General features: G+C 42.0%; 3 protein-coding genes across 5 annotated transcripts; 2 read left to right on the top strand and 1 right to left on the bottom strand.

Annotated features, from left to right (window-relative positions):
- Nucleotides 1-2,806: 2,806 nt before the first annotated feature.
- pabpn1 (poly(A) binding protein, nuclear 1) lies at nt 2,807-15,784 on the top strand. Of its 3 annotated transcripts, none has more exons than XM_068709671.1 (7): nt 2,807-3,276; nt 5,683-5,791; nt 6,945-7,012; nt 7,615-7,721; nt 8,355-8,442; nt 9,404-9,582; nt 15,047-15,784. In XM_068709671.1, the coding sequence occupies exons 1-7, from the start codon at nt 3,142-3,144 to the stop codon at nt 15,240-15,242; spliced, it is 882 nt and encodes a 293-aa protein (XP_068565772.1). In that variant the 5' UTR covers nt 2,807-3,141; the 3' UTR covers nt 15,243-15,784. The 3 variants fall into 3 exon arrangements, with proteins under 3 accessions (XP_068565772.1, XP_068565773.1, XP_068565774.1); XM_068709672.1 differs by lacking the exon at nt 15,047-15,784 and adding an exon at nt 13,828-14,246; XM_068709673.1 differs by lacking the exon at nt 2,807-3,276 and adding an exon at nt 3,606-3,719.
- A 945-nt stretch (nt 15,785-16,729) lies between these two features.
- Nucleotides 16,730-21,289, bottom strand: ngdn (neuroguidin, EIF4E binding protein). The gene is made up of 11 exons (XM_068709479.1): nt 21,236-21,289; nt 20,902-20,961; nt 20,521-20,592; nt 20,254-20,391; nt 20,075-20,159; nt 19,891-19,943; nt 19,576-19,687; nt 19,114-19,288; nt 18,828-18,972; nt 17,133-17,196; nt 16,730-16,875 (listed from the first exon to the last, which is right to left on the bottom strand). The coding sequence occupies exons 1-11, from the start codon at nt 21,254-21,256 to the stop codon at nt 16,856-16,858; spliced, it is 945 nt and encodes a 314-aa protein (XP_068565580.1). The 5' UTR covers nt 21,257-21,289; the 3' UTR covers nt 16,730-16,855.
- A 554-nt stretch (nt 21,290-21,843) lies between these two features.
- Nucleotides 21,844-25,122, top strand: cebp1 (CCAAT/enhancer binding protein (C/EBP) 1). Its single transcript, XM_068709478.1, has 3 exons — nt 21,844-21,888; nt 22,906-23,169; nt 23,327-25,122. Exons 1-3 carry the CDS (start codon nt 21,886-21,888, stop codon nt 23,630-23,632), a joined length of 573 nt encoding a protein of 190 aa, XP_068565579.1. The 5' UTR covers nt 21,844-21,885; the 3' UTR covers nt 23,633-25,122.
- The last annotated feature ends 1,018 nt before the right edge of the window (nt 25,123-26,140 follow it).

The following is a 26,140-nucleotide window of genomic DNA, read 5'->3' as shown; positions in this document are numbered from 1 at the left end:
AACTGTGCTACCCTAAAGACTAATGCAAACGTGTTTCCTCTTTGGAAGTGGCCATTTGTTGGAAGGCCTGGAATTTTTCTGGGATAATAACATGAAATAACTCCCAGTTTTCTCCTGTGGAAATGTATTTCTCATGCCTACTTTCACTTCTAGGGCAAAGGTTGCTTGGATATACAAAAGCTGGACTGAACCATTGGGAGAGGAGGACCTGGTATTAACTGTCACCTTTTTTATTTTCTACAGGAGTGTGAAGAGTGTTGTGTCCACTCATTTGGGATTTAAAAAAAAAAAAAAAAAAAGAGGTACTGTAGAGAGAATAGGGCTGTTGAATTGTCCCCATTTACATGTTCATAGTTTTCACGACAATCCTAATAGACAGGGCAAAAAGAGAGGCTGAGGAACGTAGAGTCTTGGCATACCGCACTTTGACACATTTTACATTGTTTGAAATGTTTTTAAGCATTCTAATGCAAGTGTCTTTTTTATGGAAAGATACAATAATGCATGATGGATGCCTTAATATAAATCACGTGAAATAAATTGATTTTTGCTAGTCAATAAAACATGCTTTAGGTGTGAGCATAATTGTGCAAGAAGCAGACCTGGTTATGAAAATGAAGAGTTCTGTTGCAAAATGCTTTTATATCAAACTTTTGGGGGAAATATCTGAATGTTATATTCTGTACCTAGAACATAGCAAATCCTGCCTGTAAAGTTGCCAGCATCCTCTTGGCCAAGGACTATAATTACATAATTACCAACTATCTTGTTTTTATTACAAATTACTTTGATCCTGTGGATTTCACTTTCCCTCCAAATGGTGTATATCTCATTTTGAAATGCAGCTCTTCAGACCTGTAGGGGAAAAAAATAAATGTTTTCACATGCTGTGGGTGTGTTACAAATAAGACCGCCTTAAGAAGATACGCCACCAGGTATCCGAATTCAAGCTCATGTGATCCTTGTATAATGTAATTAATTTCACCCTCACCTTGCACGGTGGGTCAGACCAAATTTGTTAATTTACGTTTTTTTTCCTTGCCATGAATACTGTGCATAAGACAGGAAAGATACTCAATTTATTTGCTTCAATATTTATACAAATGCCAATTATAAGCAATTAAAACTGGTGTAACAGACCTTTTTTAGTTTTTATTTAGGTCAAAAGCCAAGCCTCTAGAAATATAAAGAGAACAGGGCTTAAAGTGGGCAGTTTCCCTTACACCCCCCCCCCCCTCGTTTTGTTCAGTTTTGATACAGAGTTACTAATTCTGGAAATGTACGTGCTGTGAAATGAGATCTCATATCTGGAAACCATGACAAGGGAGAAAGTTGGGTATTACTAGTATCCTCAAGGGACTAACGAATACTCAAATCTTGAAAGCAAATTAGGAAACATTAAACGTGTTGACTGAGAGCTAATAAGACGGTGCTGTGTTGAAGGACACTTAACATACTAAAGATGTTTTCCTTCAATTTAAGTTGTATATTAATGTTACTATTGATAGTTTTAACAAAATGCAAAACTAAAACATGAACTTTTGTAAAGAAATATATTAAAAAAATAACTGATATTCCAAAGTAATCCTCCCTTTGCTTTCTGTCATTCAAAAACCAAAAAGCAATCCTGAGGTCGACAGAGAGCAGGAGAGGTGTTCGTAAATGCAAACTGTAAAGGACGTCCCACGGCTTGACACTTGCACTAGTCCACAATTTTTTGCACAAGCTACAGACATTTCAAACGAACACAGCCATTAACATGGCATTAAGAGTCACTTGGTGTGTTTTTTGAAACGAGGAGGGTAACCATGTCCTTTCATGAGTAATAATTTGTACTCTGTTGGGAACTGTATCTTGTGTGTAAAGCAAAGGACTGGAGTGCTTTAACTTCCAAGACTGGGATTATACACACACGCACACACACAGACACTGTGTTGCACTGTCCAAACTAGATAGGTTTTTATGGAGATCTGCTTTTTATTCTCTTATGTTTCATTGTCACTTTGATTATCACTATTGTTATATCTGTACTACTACTTATACGATTTATCATTACTACCCATCACTGTTTTTGATTATTATTGATCCATAATGGTTTTAAATGCCACCTCTCTGCTCATATACAGTATGGTATTCCTATGAATATTGAACAATAATAGTGGCAGTGTTGTTATGAATTGTTAGATTTTTGATTAAGCTTATTCTTTTTCCTCCTCACTTGTACCTGCCTTTTTGTGTTTGGTCTCCATTATGCTTTCTTTGATATACAGAAAAACAAATAAAATCAGTTGAACAACAAAGCATATCTGTCTGATTGCAGTGCAAGAACCAGACCTGAGTGTGTGTGTAGAGAAGAATTCTGTCGCAAAATGCTTTTATATCAATCTTTGGGGGAAATAATATATAACTTTGAAATGGGGCATTTGTTTCTTTTTTTCTCGTATGTGACAAAGGTTTAAATAATTGATATGGAGATAAACATCTGAGGTTTTACTTGAGTGGCATATTTTAAATAAAGGTCACTTAGGTCACACTGTAGGAGACAATTCATATGACACACTCAAATGTGCCTGGAATTAATTTGCTAAACAATTGGCTTTGCCAGTTTACTAACCGTTGACAGGGATGTGATTGACAGAAACGTAATCCAATTAAAAGCATACATGCGATTTGGGAACCGGAAAGTCTTGTACGACCATCCAATAGGAAGGCGGCAGACATCAGAGAGGTTTGTCTAGAATCCTCCGCTGACCAATAGGATTGAGAGTTTTACGCCCGCAGTGATACTTGACTCCGCCCCCGGCTTCCATTTCTGAACTGAAGGGACGCCGCCGCTCTCGCGTAGAGTCCTCGCCTTTTTTATATACTCATTTAAGTAAATAAACTAGGTTCTCTGTCGTAAATTAGGACCACTGCTTTAAGGTAGTGAGTGAAACAGTAGTCCTTGTTCATCGTGGTGTGCTGTTTGAGTAGTGGCTGGAACTGTAGCTAGCATTTTATTCCCCATTTTAACTTTTCTAAGCGGCGTTTTCCGCCGTTTTTTTCTTTCCGCCGCCCCGCTCACTCTCCCCCCTTGTGCGTGAGTAGGGGCCTGTGCGTTGGTTTGGCCACGAGGCGCGTCGGTACAGTTGGATCAGGGCGATGGCGGAGTTCGGTAACGGACTGGCGGAGGAATCCCTACTAGACTCAGACCCCGGACATCCCGAGCTGGAAGACCCGGGTGTCGGTGACGAAGAACCGGGATTAGAAGACGGAGAGGCCGCGATCGAAGACCCGGTAAGTGAAGGGCATTGTTTCAGCCGTGGGAGCCCACATGGCACCGGGACACGTTATACCCAAAACCAAGAAGTTAGCGAAAGCAGGCAAAGCAATTTGTTATTTTCCCCCCCTCTACACATATTTGGTCACATGCCGTGCAACGTTACGTTACTGCTATGGCTAGGTCGGTATTATAACCCGCCATTGTGGTTCACGCAGTGCAGTAGAAATGGGTGGTGACATGCGTGGTGTCAGCAGCCATCTTGGCGCAACAGCGGCGCCAGTTTCTCTGCGCCAGGGAGCAGCTCGAGCCGTTGGGGGTGGGGGGGGGGGAATCCTCGTCTCAAAAAAAAAAATGCGAGACGGCGATACAGGAGACAGTCAGGGGCAAGGGTAGGACAGGCCGCCGCCATTAGCCGCCGCTGTGCGAGTCTACTGCTCGAGAAGGCGCCCTGCTGACGGTAATGACATCTTTTATTCCTTTTACCTTCACTATTGTGCTGTCTGCTGCAGTCACCGGTGTGTGCACCTGCAAAATGACCGACGGCTAACATTAGCTTATCCCAAAGCTCCAACACTTGAGTGCTGCATTTAAAATGACCAGAGGACACGTCGACCGTGATCACTAGTCCACGAGATAAAATGTGAAATGTGCACCTTTTTAACGGTTATTAGCCTGGTGGCTAACATCACCCTGGCATGCTAACAAGCTAGCAGATGTTAACAAAGCTGGGGTGGAGATGACAGACGTGCAGCTGATCATCTTTGTCATTCATTCTGGACAATGGTTGGCATCGCACATCAGTGGGACGTGGGGATCGCTGTAAAGCTGTGGTGGTTCGAGGATGCACGATCGGCGTTAGTCGGCCTAATTTAAATTGTCCCAATACCGGCACACTCGTGCATATTCACTGATGTCTATGCAGCAAGTCCAGAGTTGTGAGGGTGTGCTAACCTACTGTCTGTCGGTATTAGGAGCGCGCGGAATGCAGCGCAGAAGCAGGGGGTTGCGGTATTTGAGGGGCTGGGTTTGCATCCTTCAATGTTTTACTAGAGCAAGAAGAATGAGAGAAGGGAGGGTAGTGAAGGAGCATGCACTGAATATGCGACAAAAATATATATATAGTAGCTACAAGGTGTCATTGTCGGATGGCTTATTTTATGTTTTTTAACATTCTTGCTGTGAAGGTGGATTACTTGCTCTTCTATGATCACTACATACCCAATGAGCGTGTGGCTCAAGGTTGGGAGGGCTGAGAAATGATGGTGCCATTATCATCAAATGCAGCGTGTCACCCTCGCTCTGGTTCGAGGACCTGCATTTAATATGGGTGTCTGTGTCACTGCACCCATTGGTACAAAGAGCCTTTACATTGCGAACCCTGTCAGCACAGGCAACGGCCCTGGATGGAGCTGGAATGACTCCCACTGTGCTGCAGTGCACCACTGTCAGACAGGAGGGTCCGCTCCCACGTGAGGACACGGCCATCGCTCTGTTCACTAGACGAACGAGACATTTCTCCGACAGTGGTGGTTTTGTGGGTTTCGCAAGTCTTTATTCGTGGGACCTGATCATCATCACTACCCCCAAATACATTTACAGTTCCCCAAAAGGCTCTTTATTGATTCTCAGTTGAAGTAGAGCTGCAGCAAATCAATTTTTTCCTGTTGGTTAATTTTCAAATAATGTATCGACATGTTCAGTGTCAAAATATATTTAGAGCAAATGTTAACAATCCGGTGCACGACCCCATAGTGTTAGCCAGGAATTTAGTTTTCATAATGGAGAGAAATAAGCACATTCCTGGTATGGGTGTATGCACAAGATGAATAATGTCTTGAAATTAGTATTTACAGCCTGTGTTGACTAATGTGTTGACTCCTCATTTGGATTCTTTGTATCTGTGTAATGTTGTTTCTGAACATTTGCTTTATAATCATTGAGAAGTGACAGGAAACTTGTAAACGGAGCGTGTCACACTGATTCATCAATTGTGTGTGGCAATTATATTTTGGATGCCACTCAAGCATATCATGACCCGATGAGGCACATTTTTCAAATGGCTTTAAGGTCAACTTTGAAGTTGTAGGCAGCAGCTAATGCCAAGTTAAGGCATTTTGGTAGATAACACTGTGTAAACATGTGGGGGATGAAAGGCTAAGGACCAGTCAGACATTTTCAGATGGGGTGTGTGTGTCTGTGTCTGTGTCCCTTTGGGCAGAAACAACTCACCAGCACTCACACAGATTCAGCATCTCCTTGCTACCCTGCCCTCCTCCTGGTGTTTGCAAAGGGTTGTTATGGCCACATTAGTTAATGATTAGACTTTAGTGGCTAGTTTTGGGAGATGGTCAGCATAGCAGAACTGTCATCCTGCTCATGATGGACTGACTGCTCTAATGGAATTTTTGTGTGTGTTGCAGGAGCTGGAGGCAATCAAAGCCCGGGTTAGAGAGATGGAGGAAGAGGCCGAGAAGCTGAAGGAGCTCCAGAACGAGGTGGAGAAACAGATGAATCTCAGCCCCCCACCAGGTGCAGTTGTGTGTGTGTGTGTGTGTGTGTGTGTGTGTGTGTGTGTGTGTGTGTGTGTGTGTGTGTGTGTGTGTGTGTGTGTGTGTGTGTGTGTGTGTGTGTGTGTGTGTGTGTGTGTGTGTGTGTGGGGTATTGTTTCTCCCCGTCTGTCCACATTTCCTATCCTTCTCTTTACTGTTAATTTACCTAATGAATCATAATAATCTTAAAATATTTCGATCTTCTGCTTTTTTGCCTTCTTCAAAAAACACAAATTTAATCTCACGATGTAAATTAAAACCCTACCACATTCAACCAGTGACCTCAAACTACAAGATTATTAAAATGTACATTGAAATATGAGTTTAGATTGGTACTTTGTTATAAGTGTAGTGCACGGAATTATTAGGAAATACCAAGTACTTGTGTTAATGTGCCAAGAATAGAAAGCTGCCTTTTAAAGTTAGAATAAACCATCTAACTCTATAGTTGGTGCATGAGCTGGTTTGATACAGCATCTTTGTTTTATGGCTGTACAATTTATTAATGCAACAATAGAGTATTCATAAGAGACTGCGTTGGAAGAGTCAACTCAGCCTTATAAATAAATAAATAAATAAAATGTGTATTACTTAATGCTCAACCTACAAATTAATTTGTGTATTTTTTTATAGGAATGATAATACCCAAATAATACAAGACATTTTAGTTTTTATAGGTCTTAATTGACATGGAATTGCTCCGCAATAAATCATGATATAGCATATTTTGGTATGAATATCAGCCTATCTATAATACGGTTAATAAAAATGTGAAAATAGCGCACGCTTTTGATCGATCTTCATTATGTGCATTAATAAATCACCTTGGAGACGATGTTGAACTATCAAGTTTTGCCTCATCTTTGGCGCAGTGTCTTGGTGATAGCCTCAGACAGGCTAAACAACAAGGCGACTGTTTCAAAATCACAGAATACTTTGGGTAATCACATCACTTGCGTATTAATGTAGCACTATCAGAGCGCTGCATTTATTTTTGATATATTAACGATTCTCTAAAATCAGCCTGGCACGGGGGGGGGGTCAATGGACAAAAGAGTGTAAATACTCAGTCGGGGACGCCCTTCATTTAGTTGCGTACTTAAATGTGTTTTCTGCCTCTCTACACTGTGCAGTCGGTCCAGTCATCATGTCCATCGAGGAAAAGATGGAAGCGGATGGCAGATCTATTTACGTCGGAAACGTAAGTAATTGTCTTGTACAGATGTCATTCTTCTTATTGCGACTTTTGAGGTGATGTCAAAGAAAATTATATTATTTAAGAAACGGTTAAGACACCGAATCGTAAAGTTCCTATAAATTTCAGCCCTTAGTCTTTTTGCAATGTTTTATTGGTTTAATTTTCAAGTCTGCAGAAAATGCTTGATTGCATTTAGGTCTTTGTTACTCCAGGGCTGTAATATTGTTTTTAAGTATAAGTCCCAAAGTGCATTGTTTGGGTGTTCAAATCTGTTTCCTGTGGGTAGGGCAGCTTATTATCTTCCCATATTTTTTTTATTTTTTTTAAATGAACTTTACTGAACCCAAAGTATCGTCAGTTTCGCTCACATTTGTATTAATACTTAATGATTGTTTTTTTTGTTTGCCGTTTTGTGTTGTTTTTTTTCCCTTAATATTTTAAATGCCTGTCTGTTCACTTAAAACTAATGTGGTATTTGTTGTTTTCGTGTCAGTCTGTCTTATTTCGTACTTTAACGTGACTCATAAATCAAACTTTGATTCCTGGTCCAGGATGTGTGGGTGCTGCTGTCTTGATGTCAAACCTCTCTCCTCGTCTTTCCTCAGGTGGACTACGGGGCCACGGCAGAAGAGCTTGAAGCTCACTTTCATGGCTGTGGTTCAGTAAACAGAGTCACCATCCTATGTGACAAATACACAGGGCATCCCAAAGGGTAAGACTCCGTCATACTGTGTCTCTTTACTGCGCGCTGGATGAATCGGCAAATGCACCAAAGTCATGCTGTTGGCAGAGAAATCCAACAGTGGGAGGACAGATTTGTATTAAGCATCAATACGAATGAAGTGTCACTAAAGCTGAATGGGTATATGTGATTGCTTCTGGGAAATAAAGAAGCAATAAACCATAACGGTTGAGTGGGACCAGGTTGAACAACTGTCAAAATGTTGTGAGTTCTGGTTTCACTTCTCCTGTGTTTAATGATAACGACAATTAAAACTCTGGTATCCATTGCTGTCAGTATAGAATTTTCTATTAAGGTAATTAAAAGCAATTATTTTCCAACAGAAATTGTTTTAAACAAATGGAAGTTGTTCACTCAGGAATAGATTTCCTTTACCGTTTCGATGTTTGTGATCCTCAGGAATCGAGCTACTATATTAAGCTGAGTGAAATGTAAGGAGACTTTCTTGTATGACTGTGTTCATGCATACATGCTGTACAAAGATCTTCTCTGATGTTTAGATTAGTGTTGTACGGACAACTGAGGCTCATTGTGTATATTATTTTTTTTCTACTATTGTTTTTCACATCGAGGTGATTGATTTGTTTTTATTCTTTTCCTCAGGTTTGCCTATATTGAGTTTGCAGACAAAGAGTCTGTTAGGACAGCCATGGCATTGGATGAGTCCCTTTTCAGAGGAAGGCAGATAAAGGTAAATCTCTTTTTATTCCTGCTCCTGGGACGTTCTCACATTGAGATTTTTAGCAGTTTTAGGTCAGAATGAAAAGTTACACCGTTTTGAGAGGAAGTAAACAGGCAATGTGATCTTGATTACAAGCCTGAAAAGTATTATCCCTTGTGATCAGAAACTGTGGCTTCATCGTTTTGAACTGATGAATGTTGGTGCATTTACAAAGTTACCCTAGCGGAACCAAAATAATCGGTGCACAGTTGCAGAATCGGCATCATTGGCTAAATTTAGTCATTTTTTTAGTCTTATCTTTTTCTTCCAAATACTGATTCTCTATCTGTGTTTAGCGAAAAGAAAAAGTTAAACGGATCATAATTCCCTCTCTATTATCTATTTTATCTCCGGCAAAAAAAAAATGGATTTATTGAAGTTTCTTGCCAAAACTAAATTTTACAATATTACATTTGAGCACATCATGATAAAGTTATAATTTACCTAACCCAATGCAAATTTTCTACCGAAAAGAGCATGAATGCATCATCGTGAAACTCAATAGAACCGACATATAGCCATGCTGGACTGTGAAGCCCACAGCTACAAACTGCTAATGCTAACTATCACTCATCCTGCTCATTTCAACACATTTGCTGTGCTCAATGTGGCATCATAAGAGTGTTTACCCACACGGTCGACACATGTTGCTGTTCCTGTGTAGTGTAAGTGAGTTGATACATGATATGAAGAACGGGATATGGGATCGATACTTAGACTCACATACTCTCCGATACCCAAGCCAGCAGTTCTGGTTGTATCAGATTCATCCAATGTCGATATTGAAGTCTAATTCTTGTTCCTTGACGGAGCAAAAATCTCTCGCTAAATTCAGAATTCAAGCAGTTTTCTTTTATCTTGAAAGAAACCGAATTTTCTGAATGGATGTTGGTTTTATGCAACGGCTCCTTGCTTGATTGTCTCTGCTCAGGTGGGCGCTAAGAGAACAAACAGACCAGGCATCAGCACCACAGACCGCGGCTTTCCACGGGCTCGGTTCCGATCACGGGGAGGAGGAGGCGGAGGAGGCGGAGGAGGTGGAAGCTTCTCATCGCGTGCACGCTACTACAGCGGCTACACACCCCCCCGAGGCAGAGGACGGGCCTTCAGGTGAGCTGACCCATCACTTCCAACACCATGGGGGGGGGGGCAGGCACACGGCACCTGCATGCATTGCACCTCACTCGGTGTTTGTTTTTCAAGGAAATGACAGGACAAACGAGGCAGACGGTGATGACCAGCCAGAATTAGCAGCTGTTCTTTCTGATTTACACAGACCTGCAATTGTGATTATTGGTATTTGTTGTAGAGATGAAGAATTCAGCTGAGGAGAAAACGAGGATTGGACTGTTTGATAAATTCCTCCACAGCATGTTAGTATATGGCCTGTTTTGGCCTTCAGATAAAGTCCGGGTTAACACTGTCCTCTCCTTGTATTTTGACACACAAAGAACAGGACAAGAGAGCGAGGGGCACTGGGATAGAGTTTATAGTAATGTATTGCTTTTGCACTCTAGACTTGAATGGGCAGGACAGTGTGGTTTAAGAGACTTTTAAATGTGGTCGCACTGAAAATACTGGATAGACTGAGCAATGTGAGCATTGTCAATGGATAGCAGGTCAAAATAATGATTTTAGAACATGACATGCAGTATTAGAGACTGTAATAGAAACACTGATACATGCCACTCCATCATGCCGTGTAGTCGGGTTAGACGTCACGCCAGTTGTGGGACTGAGGGACTCATTGCATGCCACATCACATTTAACCATTCTAACAGACTCGGTGCACATCATTTAGGTCCTCCCAGGCTGTTCATACATTCTGCATTAGTTCGAACCATGTTTGGGTCAATGCCAATGCAATCTCTTGCATCATAACAACAGAAAAGCACTGTGGTGAAGCTCCAGAGGCTGCACTTTCTTTAATTTCTGTTTGAAATCTTGGAATGTGATTTGTGATTGGACCATATATGGCAGGGAGAAGTGCAAACCATTTTGCATATCTGTGTGACCCATAGCCTTGCCTCGCTCTACTGCATTTAATGCTCCATTCCATCAATACTATGGTGGCATTACTGTGATCCATACTGAACAGCAGAATAAGCCTGGTGTTGATCAGAGTGCTGTGCACAGCGTTTTGATGGGCTTTAACTCAGAGCTCTGCAGTGGGGCCCTGAGTTTCTTGTAGTGTAGTTTCTACCTCGACGCCGCTGCAAATGTAACAATGTTTACAGTATGTGATTTAAACACTTGGCAGTTGACTATTAACTAGAGCTGCACAGTTTCTATAAAGATGATGCATAAAACAATCAGGCTGTTTGAGCATAATTAAACATACATTTGAACATAGATATGAACAGCAAATGAACTGTCCCTTTTTATTATGGCTCGCCCTTGAGGGCAGTGAGAAATCAAGGCTACGGTATCTCACTGGTTACTCCATATCTGCCTTGTGTAGCCACATTGATTTATTTATTTAAAATGAGAAATAAGGTGTGGTAATAAACCCACTGATCAGCATGCCAACTTCCCCACACATGCACTGAGCTAGAGACTGAGAGATTCTGATTGATCGTCCCTAAAAAGCATCTGGAACCTTCAGGCCTTGGCTGTTGCTTAATACTTAATGTGCAACAAAGAACATGTTCCAGAAGAAAGATGCTGCGGCAGTTATTTTGGAAAGAGCTGAAAAACCGTCATACAGAGGCCTTTATTCGAGCGATGAAACAGTTTGCCAAATTCTTCTGACAGGCTCCTATTTATGCCATTTTTACCTCATGTGTAGTTCTTTCAGTTTTGCTCTTACACTCAAGTATTTGTGCAAAGATTTTCTGCAAGGCTGCCTTTTTTTAAATCACGACAAGAAAGTGTTGCATATCTATCCATTCCTTTGTGTGAGAAAGTGCCTGAACCTCAAGGTCAGAATCTCTGTAATCTCTTGGTGCACTTACCCCAGCCACTCCCACACATACCAAGAAGCCCTAACCCTGCCAGTTCACTCTCTGGGATCTGGCCGAGCTGCAGGACCAGGCACACAAAGACCAGGGGAAAAGCTACGGGGGTTGGTGCTGTTACATCAAGTCTCCAGAAGCTGAAAGTACCGATAGTAATGTATAATCTGGTAGTTTAAAGACTAGACGCATAATTAGCATTTTGCTTTGAAGACTTGCTGTGATTGGTGAACGTTTATGTTCTGTCTGACTGATTTGCAGTTAGGTGAAGATAATGAAAGTAAGAGTTGAAAAAAACGTCACAAAAATGAACAGTTAAAGCGCCGTCGGTCAGGTTGAATAGAGAATAGAGCGCTGCAGGGAAGACATTTTTTATTTTTTATTTTTTTTTTAGGCCAATCTGAAAGTTGGCATCGCACTGGTTCCCTTGACAAAAAGCCAACGGGGGTTCTGGATTGTTGCAGAAAATAAACTGTGGCAAACACAAGTTTATGGCACCGACAAGCAAAATAATCTTCTCAAATGACCCTTTTTATATTTCCCGAAGCATGAATGCGAACGGCATAAATTGAAGCTGATGTTAAGCTATAATTAAAAAAAAACCCCGTTACGGACTAGTCTCCGTGATGCTGCTTTGTTTAAGTTAAGACATTAAAAAGCTTAAAAATTCCCCAGAGTGGTATCTACTGACGTGTTCGATATTGTAGAACAAAATTTTAAAATCTCGCTTGTGTTCACCACAGACCTTATTTTAGCCGTTTAACTAAAAAAAACAAAAAACATTGGCCTTGGAGACGAGGGAACCGAAAGTACCGTTGCTCTGGGATTAAGGACTCGTTCCTGCATGCAGAAGGGCCGCTTGGTTGCAACATTAGGGATTCATCACTGGTCTACTTCAGTAACACTTTTCACTTGTGCCTTGTTTTGTCTTTGGAACACATCCATGGTGAAGACAAACACAAAATCTTTGCATTGACCCATCGTGTGCTTGGGAAGATTTCCCACTGCTCGGCTGTTGGTCGTGCAGTCGCAGTCCAAGAGATACGTTTCATTAAAGTATCTCGGTGTTGCTCGGCTTTGTGTGATAAGAAGTTAAGCTTCAACAAGGCCACAGCAAGGTTCTTTTGTTGTTGTTTTGTGCAGGCTGAAGGAGCGCGCTGGCTGCCAGGATTTAATTGTGTTAAAAGACAACGCAGCCAAATAGTGGCATTTGTCTAGCACCTCAAATCCTTGCGCCCTGACTGAGAACAAAGACTCATTCATGTTAACATGCTCTTTTAGAAAAAAGAAAATTGGTACCCCGGCTGCAGAAAGTGTTTTCTCGTGTTTTGCGTCCGTTAACGTCATGTTGTCATCTTCCCAAGTCGGCATGGTGAAAGGCCAAGATTTTGATGTGAGCCAGAAGACTTGCATACTGTACTCATGATGTTTGGTGCTTATGTAGAGTGCATGTCCTCGCATGTACATTTACACACACACGCACACACACACACACACACACACTCCAACCCCAACCCAGATTCACCTTTTACAGTGTTCACTCCCAGAAACGAGGGTTCATTACTGCAGCCTGACTTCAGCATCTAGCCGGACAACCGCTGGCTTCAGTCCCAGTGTGACACTTTTTTTTTGTGTTTTGTTGCCACTTGGTGTGTGTGTGTGTGTGTGTGTGTGTGTGTGTGTGTGTGTGTGTGTGTGTGTGTGTGTGTGTGTGTGTGTGTGTGTGTGTGTGTGTGTGTGTGTGTGTGTGTGTGTGTGTGTGTGTGTGTGTGTGTGTGTGTGTGTGTGCACAGATGGTGTGTGGAAGCTTTGCTGCTGCCTGGCTTTTGTGTATGTGTCAGGCAGTGTTTTGAGTGTCTAATGATGGTGTGTGTGTGTGTGTATATATGTATGTGCACTGTCTTATCGGGGGGGAGGGGGGGGGTATATGTGTGGTGCTGTTTGTCCTCAAGGTCTTTCCCCACAGTGACCCCAGAGGCGGCTCTTGCGGAGAGAGAGAGAGAGAAAGAGGGAGAGAGAGAGAGTGCCTTTGCTGTTTCCCCCCTCACACCCAAACACAAATCCTTATTCCAACATCTGGAACTTAAACACTTTTCCTCTCTTGACGAGCTGCTTTCAGCTTCTTTCAGCACTGTAGTCTGCTCTTCCAGATTGATTGGTTGTAACACAACACCTTGTGAGACGGCCCAATACCGTTAAGATGGTATGACGATTTGGTGATTGTGAACACTGTCATTGAAATACGTAAATATATTCTTTCCCCTTCGGTTTGCCTTTCTCTGGCCACAATCTCACACGTATATCTATATATATCTATATTATATCACACCAGGAAATTGGTGTCAGTCTTCTTAAGCCAACCAGAAAAAAAACTCACCCTCTTTTTCTCTCTCTTTTCCAGGGGCCGAGGGCGAACAACATCGTGGTATTCCCCTTACTAAACACCCCCCTCCCTCTCCAACATTCCCTTACTATCAACCCTCTCCCCTCTCTCTTCCATTTAGAAAAAAAACAAAAAAACACACACACACACACACTCACGCACACACACAATGAAAAAGTCACCCCCCCCCTTCCCTTTCCCAACAATAAAAGAAGAGAATCCCAGAAGAGAGGAAAAAAAAGACAAAAAAGAAAAAAAAAAAAAAAAAAAAAACACCTCTCCTGGACAGAGAGACTGACTGGCCGCAGTGTGCGATTGTGTGTGAGCGTGCGTGTGCGGAGGTTGATGCAGTCGCCCCTGGTAAGGTATCAGTTGGCCATTGGGGAACGAATAAGGTGGCTGATTTCTTTGTTTTTTGTAAATTTTTGAGGGGTGGGGTGGGGAGGGAGGGAGGGTGGGGGGGGGGGGGGGGGGGATGTAAGAGAAGATGGTGGTATCTCAGGCTGCAGATGTGTCTCCTTTGGTCTGGCTGTGACTTCCTGCTTTCACACCATCACCAACACAGCCCACCCACTCACCCTCCACCGCCACCAAAACAAGAAAAGAAAAGAGAAAAAAAAGAAAAGAAAAAAAACATGGGGGGGGAAACGGCAACAAGAGAATATACTGTTTACTTTTGTTTTTAATGTACCGTACATATGTGAAACTTCCACTAGCCAGAGTGTTTGTTTGTGTTTTTAAGTTTGTGGTTTGGAGTATATCATTGCCTCCCTACCCCTCCCTCCACCCTCTTTGTGTTTGCCGTTCTCTGCCCCCCCCCCCCCCTCGCTGCATTTTATAACTCATGCTTTTTCTCCCTCCCTCCCCACCCTCTTTGGCTCATCACACCATGGATTGTTGTTCTCGGACAGTGATGGACCTTCAATGTTCAGTGGGATTGTACATGCATAGATTTCTTTTTCTTTCTTTTTTTTTTCTCGTGGGAGTGGGGTTCCTCCTGCAGCCACCTTCCTGCTGCTAGTCCATACCTGTCACCTCCAACTCAGGCATGGCCACAGCTCGTTTATTCTTTCGACAAACATCAATGTTATTATTTCGTGCAACCCCTCCATCTCTCCCCCCCCCCCCTCTCCACCTACCTGTTTTCCCCTCCCCTATGTGTTCCTTGTCTCCTGTCTCTCCTCCTTTCCCTCCCCCGTCCTCTCTCTGTATATTAGACCACTTCTTGTCGTTTCAGGTTTCAAGACCAGTGGAGGCTGACGACCCCTCCCCAGGTGGCGCAGGCCCCCCCCACTGTCTCCGCAGCGTCTCTCTCTCTCTCTGCTCCCGCTATGCACACTCACCCCATCCTGTCCGTGTGGGGGGGTGGGGGAGGGGGGCAGGGCGACCACAGGCCCGCTGCAGGGGGCATTTACTACAACAGCAAACGCTGATGATGCTTTTAGTCCCTTTCACACTGCAACTCACCCACACACAGACACACACACGCACGCACACACACACACACGCGCACACCTGTTCAACAAACACTGCAGTACACACAGAACTTAACAGGCAGCCAATCCAACACATGATTTCTATATGGAGAGCTGAAGCCAACATAGCTGAGTGGCAGGAAGGCAAGTTTGCGTGAGAGTGAGGAAGGCAGGACCAGAGACGAGGGTGTTTTTTGGGGTGTACAGTGCGGACCTTGATGGGCCCCTTTTCTCTGACTATGCGCAGTGCAGTCACGGCTTGTCTGAGGAAGGCTGAAGAGCTAATGGCATTGATTATTAATTTAATAAACGGAGTGGGCCGGAGCTGTTATTTTAGGGTGGGGAAAGTAGGGGCGGGGTTTGTGTGGAGACCCTTTTTTCTTTCTTTTTTGAAAAGGGGGAGTGGGTTTGAACAAATGTTCTGCTTTTTTATTTTTATTTTTAACCCATGAGTCTGTATTAGGGAAAAAAAATAAAATAAAGACATTGTGTAAAAATGAGACGGAGTCTTTGTGAGTTTGTTTTGACTCTGGTCTGCTAAAGTGCTGGTTTAATAATAGCCACACAAATGTATTGACCAGTGGACGCATGGAGACGTAAACAAAGGACGGCTCACGTGTGTTCAGCCTGTCGTATCAAATCTACTCACATTAAGGGTTAAAGATGGAACAGAAACATGAAATCAGGTTATTTATTCAAATATTTGATTTTATCATTAATCAAAATGAGTAAATAGATTAAATGAAATTACTTCTCATCCTTTGATAGAGCCAGGAAGATGTTCAAATAAGGGAGTATAAAAAAAATAATAAAAATAAAATACCCACATTTATACATATTTGTTTTCATGGTTATGTGATATGTTGCAGCAAATTCATATTTACACCATTTCAAGCCCTGAGTCTCCATCACACCACTTACCAGGTGACGCCAGTCAGTCCCTGAGGGTTCAGGGTTTTTGGGGGGACATTGGTTCCCTAACCAGCAATATTGGGTGGTTGGGATTTAAGCATGAATCTTTAAGTATCAGCAAAGTGGTCAACCCTTAAATATTTGAATGTTCAGTCCCAAGACCACCCTCACACCGAGGTAAACTTTGTCACTTGGTGGTGCATAATGTGACATGATCAAACTGCATGCTCACTTATGTTACTCGATAAATAAAACACTTGTTTTCCCCACTGGTGTGAGTTAATGTTAACAGGAATGCATAATTAAAACGCGTGCGTGTGTGTGTGTGTGAGAGAGAGAGACACACACATTGAATGAGTTTCTTTATCAATACTTGTAAACGTGTCCTAAAATGTCATCCGCTGCATATTTCCTCTACATCATCACGGCTCTCTAGCAGAGGGATATTAGACGGCACAAGGAGCATTTTGTCCTAATTGATAAGGAGGCGATGTGACTGCCCTCTAATGGAGATAAATAACATGACATACCAATCCAACAGGAAATGTTTATTCCACAAACAATGAAAAATAATCATATTGAAATGGGGAATTAATGGTAAACTGAAGTGATGATGGCTGTTGGTAAGAACTCTCCGTGTCATTTGGTGAACTTCAGGTCTATCGGTGCTTCTTGAAGGCTGCAGAGAAGGACACAGGTGATTATTAACAGGAAATAGCATTGAAATGCAAATAAAAGCACTTTTGCTGCGTTTCAAATGATCAATATTGTTCTCAAATCACACAACACCTGAATCTATATTATGATCATTTGGCTTTAAAAACAGTTTTTATAAAGTGACAAGATTACGCCAATCACATAGTTCTAGTGTTAGAATAAAAGCAGAATCAATACAAAAGGTTGGAAAAGTTCTTTGAAATGTTTGAGCGTCCTCACCTCTTCTTTTGGTTTTTTTCTTCATGAGTTTCTTCTTTTTCTTGGGCCGAGAGTTCTCCCCATCCTGCACCATTAAACACACAAGTGTAAGAACCAGCAGTCCCATTAAGAATGTGATCCAAATTAAAAACGAGCCACAATGCTCCCATTCATGCTGCGCGGAGATGAGCCTGTTAACATCGTTTGGTGGCTTCACGTGTCGTCCGCCACTAAATCTAAACATAGCGCGTGGATTTTCCCTAATACAGTTAGCCGAATGAATTTTCCGCACGAGGTCGGCCAGTCATTACTTTAACTCATCGGCTCTTTTTATGACGGCAGAAAGTGAATAGCGACAGGAGCGCGAGTGGAGTGGCACGACATGCTGAAACCTGTGTGGACCTTCAGTGTCAGCGGCTGCCAACAGCACCAGACGACTGAGTCACCGAGATACACCAACGTATGAGCAAGAGTTCTGTAAGACATTCATGATGTGCTGGTGGCGGCCCAAATTGAACCCTGTTACTGTATGGCTTAATATTAATGGACTTCCACTGTTACCGTAAAGCCGTTAGAATTGTGGCCTATCATCTATTTGCAATTAATACGCATTCAATCCAGCTAAATTATTTAAATTAAAATGATAATCTACTCTGGCTAAGAGTAAAATATTAGCTGTAATCTAAACACACCTCTGCATTAGCAACCCGCTGAAATGAAGGAACAGGCGCCTTAACGCTTTCTCTCATTACTTCAGGGCCCTTGGGAGACACGGCAGGTGGGCCTGTTGGGACTGGCTGTGTTCATTACAGTGTGATGAGAGGGCAAGTTGCTGTAGTTTATCTCCTTTGGGCAGAGGCTGCATTTAGCATACCCTGCCTTATCAATGTATTTTAAAATACTGTGACAGCGGGAAGCTGTACTGCTCTCCCCTCACGCGTGTTTAGACCTCCACCTTTATTCAGACCCGGCTCAGCCCTGCACATCCAGCTGCGCTACACAAACAGCGTCCTCTTCCTCAAGCTCTTTGACCACATCATCTTATCAGTCTCTGGGCCTCAGTCGTCGTGGTCGTAAAAGTCATTAAGACCATTCGCCTCATTCTACTTTGAGTTAAAAAAAAAAAAAACCAACAACCTGCCAGCAGACCCGCCGGTGTTGAGTGACCGCGTGAACTGAACATGTCGCATGTTTCATCACGTTACGGTTTTTTTCCTCCTCCTAAATCGCGATAATGACGAACGTTAACAGTCGACAAAGTTCCGCATGCAGTGGACGTTAGCCTTAACCCAGCAAGTCTGAACTGTAGACTTTAACACCAACACAATCCACTAACGTTAGCTCACGTGATATCAAGCTGACCAGCCTTCAATGAAGACGCCGTAGACATCTTAACGCTGATTGGCCAAGACTCGACACGTCACATCAAAGATGTTTTATTGCGAAAATCACGACATTGTCTCCTTGTCTCACTCCAATCTGAGAAACGCTGGCTGGCCAGTTGACCAGGTATGTTCATTAGAGCCTCTAATTCCTGCTCAAACTCCCACTAAAACTCAGTTTATAAAGATTTCTGGACCAGAAATTAGGATTTTCACAAACAGCGATGTTTCCACCTTGGCCGCTCCCGTCGCTCCTCAGTGAGTGAGATATCCCCCCCCCCCCCCCCCCCCCCCCTTCTGACAGGTTGGTGTAAAGTTGTCACTGCCGGCTCACCTGTCCCCCCTCGCCACCCGTCAGCGCCGAGATGTCACCGAAGTGTGTGATGCCGCTCAGCGTGGACATCATGCCTCTCTTTCTGGTGCCCTTCTGACGTTGTGGCATGTTGAGACGCACCATCATCGACTCCTCGTATTTTTTCCTTTAAAGAAGAGCAAAGTTATTGTTGATGGAAAATTGATGTCTGTAAAACTACACCCAGTCCCATCATGCTTCCATCCCGCATCTCATCCAGTCCCATATCGGCCTTCTTGTGTCGACGTGATCAAACTAAATTAAACACCTATGTAGCTCCTCGCGGCTCTCCCGCTCGCTCTGGAAGTCTCCTCTGTCCCGGATCTCCTCCGGAGCGTCGCTGTACTGCTGTCTCAGCTCCTGGATCACAGAGCTTCTGAGGGCAGCTCGCCGCTGGCGCTCCGACTGAGCCTTCTTCTTGTCCGCTTCCGTCATGTCACCATCTGGGACACACACACACACACACACACACACACACACACACACAGGTTGAGATGAGACATTTTTGGGGGTCTATATTTTGATGCACATGAGCCAGAGGGGATAATAGCATGGGCTAACTGTACTAAAAAAAAGCAGCACAGCAGCTGCTCGCTTCATTACAAACAGCGTAATTCACTTTGAATTAAGGAAAAGTATAACCTCTATGACCAAATGACCAAAGACCAAACTCATGCATGTTTTTATGACGAGCAATGACACAAGAAATGGTTTTAAAAAAAGACATTACCATAATGCACTGGGGCAATCTTTGGCGGTACATATTTCCTGCCACTAGAGTGGGCTGCTTTCTTCTCGGCCGTATTCTCAGCTTCACCTTCAGACTCCTCCGACCCGCTCAACTGGTTGATGAAGCGAAGAAACAAAGTCAGTCAGACAGTTACATTACTGTGTGTTCTGTGTTTGAATTAGACATTTAGAAAGTATTACAGCTTTTGTTTTATCCTCAATCGATGGTAACCTGACTTGATTAAATGTCTTGAAGCAATCAATAAGGTTAATTTAAGATAAACCAAACTGTATGACCACGATATTCAGCTCTTACTTTGCTGATGAGATTCTCAGGATTAGGACGCAGCTGCAACGGGTCATTTTCAGCTGCAATCAACAAAAGACATTGTTATACTATGAAGCCTGTGAAAAACGAAGGGACGGAAATCAAAGAATTTCTTCTCTGTTGTTGGACGCATTCAGCGCAAGAAAACCAAACAAACAAAAAGCAGGCTTACCTAGACTGCCGGTGACAGCTGTGCGCACCAGTTTATCAATCTGGTACTTCAGTTTGTGGTCTAGTGGTCGCATCTTCTCCAGGACCTTAAAACAGGAGGAGGAAAGCATTAGCTGGATATGTAAGAATTAAAAAAAAAAAAGGTGTATTAATAGCGGCCTGTTTCTACAGTCATCTCACCGTTCTGATTGTGACCAGTCTGTTCAAGGCGTCACTGTCTTTTATTTGGCCTCCTTCTGTTTTGATGCTGATCAGGTGAGTGAGGTCTTGAAGGTAGAAGAGCAGCAGGTGATACCGAAGGTCCAAGAAAGACAAACCCTGCAGGGAGAGAAGACAGAGAGGGCTGTTTGTCTGGACCAGACCTGGGAAAACAAATCCTTGTTGTTCCAATACAACGAAAACGTTTTATATATATCATGTAAGTATTTAATAACAGTCTCCACTCACCTCTGATGTCTTAAAAGCTCCATCTTTGACTTTTGTTATCAGCTCACTGACATGACTTGTAACCGAGGTCACCTAAAGAGAAAAGCCACAGTGGTTCAGCAGTGATATATATATATATATATATATATATATATATATATATATATATATATATATAAATAAAAGCAAGCTCTCTGTGAAAGTGACTGTTCAAATGATCATGGTGAAAGAGACACAGCAATAAAACAGGATCACTATGATCAGACTATTATGCATTATTATCCCACATTGAGGTCTAACTGTGCTAATGTCTGTGTTCGGATATTTTCAAAAGGACTCACCATATCTCTACTAATAAACAGTATTATTATTTCAATCGCATTACGGACTCGCAGTTCTTACCTGTTCTGTGAGATTTCTCAGCAGCTGTACAGCTGCAGGCAAATCGCTTTCAATTAAATCCTGTCAGGAGGGAAACAAGTCAGAAACACAATGCAAACATCTACCGACAGTAAAACGTGGAGAATGTTGATGCTACTACAACTTAAGTTAGCTAGTGGCTAGCTGAAGTTATTAAAACAAAACAACCATCATCACTCGCTTGTATCAATCTCAGGTGTAACAGATAGCTTCAGAGTACATATTAAATTGTCGTAATTGTCTATAGTATTATTATGCATTGTAGAACGATAAAATACATGTTTTATTAGCTCGCAGCTAGCTAAGCTCCACTCACGTTGTCAACAGGGGTAGCCATTTTGTTTCAATGTAGACTATGGAGGCCGCAGAGGGACAGTAGTCACGCAGCACTTGGTTTGCTTATCCGCCCGATGCATTGATACAACATTCCTGCACAGACTGTAGTCCACTGTTACAGTGTTAAAATGTAGCAAGTGAGAGGCAACAAAAACGGGATACAACGGAAAGCTATTAATGAATCAATTTGTTCATTATTAAATATGACCTGCTACTAAAAGTTACTGAATATCCAATTGTCCCATAATTTGTTTTAAAAAGTACTAAAAACTGTCAATATTATCAGCCATGAAAATACATAATCTATAGATATGATGGGAGTCAAGACAATCACTCTGCTTCACTTTCTGTCTGTGTGCTTTATTTCCTGTCATTTCTGTTTGTGTGTCTGTGTGTGTGTGTGTGTGTGTGTGTGTGTGTGTGTGTGTGTGTGTGTGTGTGAGAGAGAGAGAGAGAGAGAGAGAGAGAGAGAGAGAGAGAGAGAGAGAGAGAGAGAGAGAGAGATTGAGAGAGGTAATGTGAGATCAGACAGGTATCAAACTCCTGTCTGTCTCCTCCTTTCAGACCATTTTCAGTTAAACTGTCAGAGGAACCTGAAGCATATTCAGAGAGTCTGTGAAGAGCTAAGTCATGGTAAGTCCCATCCTACATGTATTCTTGTGTGTCTGCAGTTTATTTCTGTCCTGTGCTGTACAAGGTATGTTTTCCGTCAATTTTGGGCTTCATCAAACCATTTCCTTCGTAGAGGAACGCTTTTAAGACATCAGAGGTGAGTGGAGATTAAATACTTAAATATATATATATATAAAACTTTTTATTTGTATTTCCCAGGTTTCATCTGCTGATTATTTTCTCAATTAAATCAAAAAATGGTTTGGTTGGTAAACTTTCAGAAAGTAATGAAAAATGCACATCACAACCCAAGTGTAGTTGCATAAGCTTATTTTGTCCAACCAACAACAACAACAAGAGAAATAAAACCAGCAAATATCCACATTTGTTGAGCTGGAAACTAAGTTTTTATTTTTTTTCTACCTTAAGACATTAATCAAATGATTAATTGATAATCAAAAATGTTGTCGATTAACTTTATGCCAATCAACTTATCAATAAATTGACTAATTGTTTAATCTCTGATAAGCTATCTTTTAAAAACTTTCTTCACTTGTAAATTGTTATTTGCCCCAATGTTGCATCGGCCGTTTATAACGTCTCATTTATTATCATTTTCATTAACAATACTAAGTTCCGCATTGTTATTTGAGTAATGTACTTAAAGTATTAAAAGTAAAAGTACACAATATGCACCACATTAAGGCCTTTCAGGAGTTAAATTAGGTAATTATTTTTTATTATCATTACCAGGACAATATCATGTGCAGCCTTTTATTGTTGTAGTTGGTCCAATTGGAGCTAATTAGACCACATTATATGTGTTGTTGGGTTATTTAATAGCTCAGCCTTTTTGTCTTGACTTCTTAGTTTACTTATCTTACCTGTGTATTACTTTTAGAGCTGTCAGAGTCGTCTCTGTTTCTATATTGTACATGTGTTTTTTTGCTTCCATTTAAAAAAAAAACTAAAAACACAAACATTTAAACTTAAAATGAAAGAAAAAGCTCATCTTTATCTGCTTCCAACCCCCTCCAGATGTCTGATTCCAGGGTGTCCTCAGTCATCCAGGAGTGGGCCAGCTCATACTCGGGTCAGGCCCACAACCTGAACCATGCCACACCGAACGGTCAGCTGGCTCAGATGGACATGATACCGTACAGCCAGTCTCAGGGCCTGGTGAGAGGGGGCAGTGACGACATGATGGGACTGTCTTACCTGCCGTACACGTCTTCCTGTCTCAGCAACAACTCGAGCGCGGGGAGCACAGTCCACCACCAGAGCCACGGCAACACTCAGCAGGTATGTGTGTGTTAATGTGTGTAAAATGGATTTTTCATGTGTGGCTTATGGATAAATGAGTAAGTCCCACACATTTTTCTAAGTGGGGGAAATCATCAAACGCCACTCTCGTCCAGCCTCCCCACAACGTAAGCATGCTTGTGTTTCTGACCTCCAGGACTTCTCCTCCTTCCTCCTGCCTACTCTGCGGGCCCCGGTAAACAAGAGGAGCATCAGCAAGGACAGCGCAGAGTACCGGCAGCGGCGCGAGAGGAACAACGTCGCTGTGAGGAAGAGCCGGGACAAGGCCCGCAGGAGGATCCTGCTGACCCAGCAGAGGGCCCTGCAGCTGCAGGAGGAAAACCAGAAGCTGCAGATGAGGATAGGGCAGCTGACACAGGAGCTAGACTCTCTCAAACACATCCTGTCACAGCGGCACCTGCAGGGGTCCGAGGAGGGAGCAGCAGGGGTGCCCAGTATCTAGAGCCGCATTTGATTGTAGGCGTTAGATTCCTGATAAGTGTCTGTAGGCCTGACAAATGCCTCCTTGTTGATTCTTCAACTAAAGAAGTGAGGAAGTAATGCCAGGTGTAAAAGGGCTCAGTTGTAGTTTCATATTGTAAAGTTGTGAGGAGAGAAAGCGTAACACACTGGCAGGGCTATAACTGAGGTCACGTACTCCGTCTTTTTATTTCTGGGTTTTTGGCACATTTACATAACAGCCCTGTAAACTGTTGCTATTGGTTGCTTATCTTGTTGGGCTTTCTGTGCTTTTACAGTAGGCTTCAACATACATTTACATTGAGAAGGTGACATATTTAATACAAAATTGCAGTAGTTAATAAAAAAAAACCAATGGGTTTTCAACTTTAAAAGCGGCTTCTCAACTTTAGCAGACAAGTGAGGTCTTTAGTTCGCTGGCAGATTTGATCAGTTGTAACTTGCCATGGGAAGCTATTGCTACAGCTGTCTGCAGCTGACTTTTCAATGTTTCCAGCTGACCCTTAAGATATAGCTTAAGATATATATCACTACGACCCGATATGCACGCCTTCAACATGTGGAAAAATCTAAAGCTTGACAGGTTGCTTGTCAATTCTGCTAATAGTCAATTCAGTTCCTGGCAGTGTGGATTAGGCTTTAAAACAGCATTTCATGGTGGTAAATAACAGACAATATGCAGTATCATTTAACTAAATCAATAATTAAACATTTTAGTAGTCATTTTTGGTGTGTGTGGGATGTTCGCCACAACCTCAGTGTTTCTGAAATAATGGCTCACTGGACCTTTGAATAATTGAATTAAGTACCTGAATATAAAGCAGGAAGACGTGTGGAGGGTTTGAATGTAGACGTAATTGTATATCCTAAACTGTGAGTGAAGAGAGTTTACAGAAACCTTAAGCGAGTCTGTGCATATCAAGATTAGTAAACTGGCTCTGTGAGACGGGGGAAGCTGTACCACTGCTCCAGAAATTCTTAATACTGCACAAAAGTGTCCAGAAACAAAAAATCATGAAGGTAAAAAGCTGCATATTCAGCAATTTAGCAAATTCCAAATGTATTTCCCAAAAAGGTCTCGAAGACAACATCTTCACATACATGCACAATCCTCAGAAGAAGTCCATTTTGTGCATTGTACAGATTTGTTTTTTGATTGAACAAACGTCCTACTGCCTACTGGTCGACACTTCTTGTCATTGTCAGATATGATTGTAAGTGTTGTTGCCCAACAAGGTTACACAACCAACTGTGGTTTGTAGGGGATTCAATGAAATCTAAGTGTCTCTCTCTGTATATTACTTCTTTTGTCACTAAATGAGCGTGGGATTACTTGAAATAATGTTGCGGCAGTTTTAAATAACATGTAATCTTGCCGGTTGTCAAACGTGTTTTTATGATTTTTATTGTAATGCACTGTTAAAGCAATACTTTTGTCACATATTTTCTTTAAATAAACAAATAATTACTTGAGCTTTGATGAAACCTCTTTCATATCTGCCAATCCTACACATTTAACATGAATATAACATAGAAATACCAACAAAGCATATTCAAATATCCTTTATTTAAGCATGTGATTCCTAAAATAGCCTTTACAAGCTTTGATTACAGTGCTCTGCACCTTTAAACAACACATAATTCTCACAGAAACGGGTGTGATATAACCCCAGTGTGCTCATCCTGCATCAGTGAACATGACATGCACCTGCCACATTATTTACCATAAGTCTACCCACAGAAACGGACGTCGTGCCATGGACCGTTGTGCACCAGCGGTTTCCCTTTGTGGGATGGGCAAGATTTCAACACAGTGGAGGACGAAGATGAGGAGCGCAGAGATAGTATCAGTGTTTCGGGCTGCCAGGGCCTTCCTGTGGCTGTGATGGTACTGAAGGGACATAGAGATAGGAGACACAGAGGAGGGGGCCGGGGCAACAAGCCAGACATTTGTCTTTCATTTAAAATAAAGCTTTGACTAAAACAATAGTTGTAAGATTTGGCAAAAAATATTTTTAACACTATTTGATGAAAAATAAACAGTATGTAATTCTTTTGCATCTGGTTCCCAAGATGAAAGATCATGCAATGTGTTAGTCGTGGTGTGATATTCAAAATAAAGTAATGCACTCACTCAGTTCCCTTTCCATGTCTGGTTTCTGTATACACAACTGGATACACCTCTTTCATACAAATGTTTGACCTTTTTACACATGGAAACATGTAATTTGTCATTATTATAGTTTCTGACCAAAACTCAACATTTCCTTCCTGGATTTAGCTTTAAAGAAAAGCAATTGAAATGATATGAACATCCCTTTAGAGCTATACATGTTGTAAAATGATGTTGGTATTCAATTTTCCAACTCACTAAACTGAATAAAAAAAAAAAACACTCCTTCAATCAGCATGCACACTGTTAACTGTGCTGTTTGATTAATCCAACTGGAACTAAAACCAATCTCACCCAGTCACTGAGTGCTTCATTACA

Source organism: Cebidichthys violaceus, unplaced genomic scaffold (assembly GCF_023349555.1).
Source record: "Cebidichthys violaceus isolate CVI_PGR_0920_01 unplaced genomic scaffold, fCebVio1.0.p SCAF_15, whole genome shotgun sequence".
NCBI classification, from domain to species: Eukaryota; Metazoa; Chordata; class Actinopteri; order Perciformes; family Stichaeidae; genus Cebidichthys; species Cebidichthys violaceus.
This window is presented reverse-complemented; position numbering and strand designations above follow the sequence as displayed.

What these genes read in the sequence shown, in the direction of transcription:
- pabpn1 (XM_068709671.1), top strand. Translation starts at nt 3,142, where the DNA reads ATGGCGGAGTTCGGTAACGGACTGGCGGAGGAATCCCTACTAGACTCA. An exon ending in GAATCTCAGCCCCCCACCAG is followed by an intron (nt 5,792 to 6,944) that starts GTGCAGTTGTGT and finishes TACACTGTGCAG; the next exon opens with TCGGTCCAGTCATCATGTCC. An exon ending in GATCTATTTACGTCGGAAAC is followed by an intron (nt 7,013 to 7,614) that starts GTAAGTAATTGT and finishes GTCTTTCCTCAG; the next exon opens with GTGGACTACGGGGCCACGGC.
- ngdn (XM_068709479.1), bottom strand. Translation starts at nt 21,256, where the DNA reads ATGGCTACCCCTGTTGACAAC. An exon ending in TGGCTACCCCTGTTGACAAC is followed by an intron (nt 20,962 to 21,235) that starts GTGAGTGGAGCT and finishes CCCTCCTGACAG; the next exon opens with GATTTAATTGAAAGCGATTT. An exon ending in CTGAGAATCTCATCAGCAAA is followed by an intron (nt 19,688 to 19,890) that starts GTAAGAGCTGAA and finishes TTCATCAACCAG; the next exon opens with TTGAGCGGGTCGGAGGAGTC.
- cebp1 (XM_068709478.1), top strand. An exon ending in GCCACGGCAACACTCAGCAG is followed by an intron (nt 23,170 to 23,326) that starts GTATGTGTGTGT and finishes TCTGACCTCCAG; the next exon opens with GACTTCTCCTCCTTCCTCCT.